This window comes from Gavialis gangeticus, unplaced genomic scaffold, assembly GCF_001723915.1.
Source record: "Gavialis gangeticus isolate Ggan-Ray unplaced genomic scaffold, GavGan_comp1, whole genome shotgun sequence".
Classification (NCBI taxonomy): Eukaryota; Metazoa; Chordata; order Crocodylia; family Gavialidae; genus Gavialis; species Gavialis gangeticus.
In genome coordinates this window covers 95,448-100,808 of record NW_017728958.1, presented here as the reverse complement: position 1 = coordinate 100,808, position 5,361 = coordinate 95,448, and the positions used below count along the sequence as shown (strand labels likewise).

Genomic DNA, 5,361 nt, shown 5'->3' with positions numbered 1-5,361 from the left:
CCCGGCCCCGGCCCCGGCCCCGGCCTCCGCGAGCTCGACCACGTGGTGCTGCTGGCGCTCATGGCCGCGCTCTTCGCCGTCTGCTCCCTGCCGCTCGTCGTGAGTACAGCCCCGGCCCCGGCCCCGCGGTCTGCATGCACAGCCCCGCAGGGGGGAGCACGGGCTGCGGGACGCACAGGTTTCGCATGACAGCACCGGCACTTGCTTGCCGCTTTCTGCCAGGAGCCTCGTGTCGCCGGCTCCGCTGCCCCGCAATCCCGCCTCTTTCCAGGTGCACCCGAAACACCCTTATAATAGGCAGCGAGGGAGGCGTTGGGACCTGGGCCCTTCCCCGGGTCTCCCCAGTAACAAAGATCCTTTCGCTGGGAGGCATGGCCTGGAAGTGACCTTGAAAACGGCCCCTTCCTCCCAGCGCCGGGAAATCCTTCAGAGAGCAAGGAGGGCACCGACAGCCCTGGCGACCCCACGCAGCGCCTGTCTCGTTGTCTCGCGCGGCGCGGGCAGCCGAGCGCTTCGCTTTCAAGTGAAGACAAAGCTGTCTGAACAAAACCAAACCCGGACCCAGCCGCTTCTTGCTGTGGCTAGCCCTGCAGCACCGAGGTAGCGGCGCCCATCCGTTCCTAGCAGCTCGGCTCCTTTCTCTCCCCCCCCCCGCGTCCCTTTGACAGAGCCGACAGCAAAGTCCGGGTGGCAGGATTGCAGGATCACATGCGAAAGCGCAGCCAAGCGAGCTGGCTTCTGAGAAGTCCTGGAGCACTTGAGCTTCAGCTGCAAAGACCCTATTTCACTGGCGCAGCGAGGCGGCTGGCAGGATCCGCGCGGAAGAACAAGTCGTGTCTTCCGTCGCTGCTCCGCTCCTGCCTGTGCTTTCAAGGGCAGTTTAAAGTCCAGTTTAGGCAGTGCTGTGTGCGTGACACCGTGCTCCGGGGAGCACCTTAAACACTGCCTACCCTTCTCCTCCCTTTCCATTCTCCCGAATGCTGATTTTTTCCATTTCGCGGTGCCCACGTATAGATGTCACAGAAAACTAAACCGATTCTGCTCACTTGGAAATTTCTGCGAGTGCTTGTGCATTTGAGTCGTTAGCCGTGTGCATTAGTTCAACTGATTTCTGTGGGTTGTCTTGTTTGAGTCGGGTTCTTGTTAAGCGTGCAGGCTGAAACCCGTACGATGTACGGTGTTCGTACCTTCGCTTGTGTAGGGAGCCATCTACATGCCATTTTACAAGGAGATGGAAACTGGTTAAACCCAGTATATTGCGCGTCTCATACTGAGGCATCCTGTTTACCGAGGAAAGCTCGTACCTTTCTGACCCAGTTAGTCTCTAAGGTGTGACCCCGCCCTGCCTGGCTTGTGGCTAACCTGGCTAACCACCTCATGGCCTCTCTTTACTGTGGTTAATGCTGTTTTGTGTATAAAAGGTCTGGCTGGAGGGGAGGGTGCGTCAGTGCATCAAAGTGCACCCAGCTATATGATGCCCGTTAACAGTAGGAGGGACGTTTTAATAGTCCCAGATGCCTGTTACAATTACGCAATGAAAAGGAAATGAGAGTTCTTGCTGTAAAAAAGTGACTTAGGGGATGAAATTTGTAGAAAAATCCTTTTAAGGACATTTCATAGAAGAGGATATAAATGAGAGTAAATGTTATACTTTTAATGTGCTTTCCCACCCCGCCATAACCACTTTGTTCTGTGACTTGGAAAGGTTGACTTCCTTTTTGCTTAAATGTAACGTTGTAGGTTATCGTTAGCTTTTAATATGAAAAATTCCTGCAGACCACGGATCGTGAAAAAACCCGTTCTTTTAAGAAACACAAGGAAACTTGTATTGGAGAGAGGTAGTACCGTACAACGATTTTTTTGAGCGGCTGCAAAGTCCGTAGAAATTTGCAGGGGAGAAGTTTGGGTGGGGAGACGGCTTCCAGAAGGCCGGGTCCTCTTTAGTGAGCCCCTTGGATTTCGTGACATTAGTTGGACCAGAGTTTAGGACGAGGAGGCAGACGTCGGGTTTCATGGAGAAGTAAGGCTGGAAGGAAGGGCCCCCAGTTCATTTAGCTCAGCTGGGGATCGAACCTGAAACCCCCGCTCTTTGGTCTACAAAGTATATTTTGATCCCTTGCTGTCTCCAACTACATTATTTCTGTGCGAGTTCAGACTGAGAAGCGTGACCCGGCCGGGAGTACGTTTCTCTGCATGACCCTTAAATGGGCTCAACAAAATAACCAGAGGATATTAAAGATCTGCTAAGATTGCAGATGGAAGAAAACCCCTCGCTATCTGCTTAGGAAGATCTCAGCCCTATTCTCATATTGATCTTTTCGCCTGGGTGTTGTAACCGTAAACGTCATCACTTCTGCAATGTTGGGTAAGTCTGTTACCAGAAAATAGTTTTAGCAGAGATTTTATAGGGTTTTCCAAGCTGATAAAAATTGGCCAGGTGCCCTTATGGACTTTCCTCTCCTTTTTTAGGAAAGCAGACAAGTGTGTAGTGTAGTAGTATTGTGTGGAGGCTTACCAGTAGCATCTTTTAGTCCCAGCTAAGTAACGGCGACAGGTGAGGTGGAGAGCTCCTCAAGAAATCCTCTCTCTAAATGTATGGTGATGAACAGGGGTCCGAGTTAAATTGGCAGAGAAAGTCCAGCCATCCCTGGGGAGAGAAGATGACTCCTAGACTCCCGGAGAAGTCGAGCTGCAAGGGACCCGCAGAGGTCACATCTAGTCTAAGCCCTGCCCTGAGGCAGGATCATCCCCGTCCTATACAGCCCGTCATCGCAATGCTGCATCCCTTTTAGCAGCAAGGAAATCCCACGACACCTCCTCCAGCGTAAAGAGGGGGCCGAGGAGCACAACGCAAACGCCAGTCCGGTCCAAAGACAAAGCAGCCGGTGTCTGTTTTACACGAGACATTATAATTAGACTGGTCAGGGGAATCCGGTTTGAAGAAAGGGGTTTGGGAGCAGGTGTGTACGACCGTCTCGGATCTCTCCTATTCCACTGCGACTGCTGCGGGTAGTCATGTAGGTGGCAGCATGTAGGACCCCTTCCCCTGCCGCTGCGAGGTGGGCACGGTCTTGACGATGCTTGACCTCAGACCTGCAAACCTCAGCCCCGGTGCTCCGCGGGTGAGGATGCGGGGATGCACGGCGTCCCCGCTAGAGGGCTCTGCTGGCCCAGCTATGCTGACACGGCTGTCCCCGCAGCCCAGCACCTGATGAAACGTGCCCCAGTAGTAAAGTGCAAGGATGCCACGTGCTTGTAGGTGTTGAAACAGTGCAGCCAGCGCTTTCGGAAGCGCGGGCCAAGGGGGGAAAGTTGCTGTCCTGAGTGGTGAAGCCCAAGGTCATCGGGCTGGGGACAGCAAGGCCCCTCCTGCACCCAGGCAGCCACCCGTCGTCTCTGCAGAGCTGGGGGACATGGCCCTGTTCCCTTCCAGCAAGGAGGGACGGGAGCATGGTTCTCCCCCTCCTGGGAACTGCTGTAGCCACCAGGCCAATATGTGCAGGGGGCTGGAGTCCCTTCTGGGGCCCGGTGCGCGCACATTTAGCCCTGCAGTGCTTAGTCCTTCCTCAGAGCTGGCCCTCATCTCCCACTGGGAGGTAGCTCTGTGCTTTGGAGATCCCTACTAGGCCCCCACCTGCATCTGTGGGCACAGAGGTACCTCTTAAAACCCCACCCTTTGTGCTGCCGGCCTCCAGTCCTGTTTTCCTGACCCTGATCTTGGTTGGGGCTCCCCCAGAGGCCCTAGAGATGGCCACCATCTGCCCGGGGACCTGAGGGCTTGTTTGAACGCGTCCTGTAGAAGTAGCATGAATGATGATCAAATACCTCCCTGTACGGCAGGGACCAGCGGGATGAATGGTTAGGGGCACGTGGCTTATGAGGAGAGGCTGAGGGAGCTGGGGTTATTGAGTCTAGAGAAGAGAGAGACCAAGGGGGTTGAATAGCAGCCTTCACCTCCCCGCAGGGGGGCTGCAAAGAGGATGGAGCTGGGCTGTTCCCAGTGGGGGCAGATGGCAGGACAAGGAGCAATGGGCTCAAGCTGCAGCAAGGGAAGTTGAGGTTGGATATTAGGAAAAACTTCCTCACTAGGAGGGCGGTGAAGCACCAGAACAGGTCACCCAGAGAGGTGGTGGAGTCTCCAACCTTGCAGGTGTTTAAGCCCCAGCTAGACAAAGCCTTGGGGCTGGTCCTGCTCTGAGCAAGGGGTTGGACTAGATGTGACCTCCGGAGCTCCCTTCCCACCCAAATTTTCTGTGATTCTGTGAAGCTCAAATGCGATATGGGGTTTTTTGCCCACAAGAGGGAACTCGTGTCGCGTGCGGCTTCTGAGCTGGGAGGAGACGGAAGAGTCTGAGGAGCTCGATCCCTCACTGCCTCAGCTCCCTTTGCCTTTCAGCCCCGCGCTTGCTGTGAACAGTGCAAGCCCCCACTTACTCCAGGAGAAGCGCGCTTGCAGTTTTGCAGCAGAGGCATTTTTAAAAGCAAGTCTCAAAGGCATAGGCTGGATTCGGCTTCCCCCACCTGCCAGCATCCTTCTCCTTACTGAAGCGAGGTCACTTGGAGTTTGCCCCAGTGCAAACGAAAGAGGAGTCCCACCAGTGCAATCATTTGTGTTACAATTCAGTGTGGGTTTATTGAATTTAATGGGTCTTTTTTGAGCCCTGCACAGGGAAAAAACCCTCTTTGGGTATTTTTCCTGTTGCCTGTCTGTAACTAGTCTCCTCATGGGCATTTTGCAAAAATCGCATTAAATGGAAAGCTGGTTTAGCTGCTAACTGGCTTTCAGATCGCTGCCTGCCCTGGCACCAGAGCGGAGCTGGGGGAAGGAATGGGTCCGGCTTTGACTCTGGCCCAAGAATTGCAGGTATTTGAACATGCCCAGGACTGTGTTTCTCCCTCCAGCCAAAATAAGCATACCTCCGTGATGGACGTGCTGCGAGAGCTCGGCGAGCCCTTCCCAAGCGCAGCTGTTCATGCGCTCCTGGGCAGCCCAGCGTGGGCTCAGGTCTGACATGGCCGAGGTGCAAACCCCCAGGGCTGCCCAGCCCCCTGCCCCCTTCCCCGTGCCAGGGGCCTCCGGCCTGGGTCGACAGAGCCGTGAAGAAAGCCTAAAAGAACTAGGGTTGTTTAGTCTGGAGAAAAGGAGACTGGGGGGATTTGATAGTGGTCTTCAACTAGTTGAACAGTGAGTATAGAGAAAACGGAGACGGGTTTTTCTTTGTGGCGGTAGCGCACAGGACTAGGAGCAATGGCCTCAAGCTGCAGCAGGGGACATTGAGGCTGGAGAAATGGAGGAACTTCCTGAGGTTGCTCCCTGATCCTCTGGCAAGGAGAACGCCCCAGGTTATGTCAAAGCCCAGT

The 5,361-nt window shown here is 54.7% G+C and overlaps 1 protein-coding gene across 1 annotated transcript in view; it reads left to right on the top strand.

Annotated features, from left to right (window-relative positions):
* Positions 1 to 8: 8 nt before the first annotated feature.
* The window catches only part of LOC109287620 (prostaglandin D2 receptor-like), a 14,396-nt gene continuing 9,043 nt past the window's right edge, over positions 9 to 5,361 (top strand). The window contains exon 1 of the mRNA XM_019502852.1: positions 9 to 99. Within this exon, the coding sequence (XP_019358397.1) occupies positions 61 to 99 (39 nt within the window). The 5' untranslated portion in view covers positions 9 to 60. The remainder of the gene's footprint in view (positions 100 to 5,361) is intronic.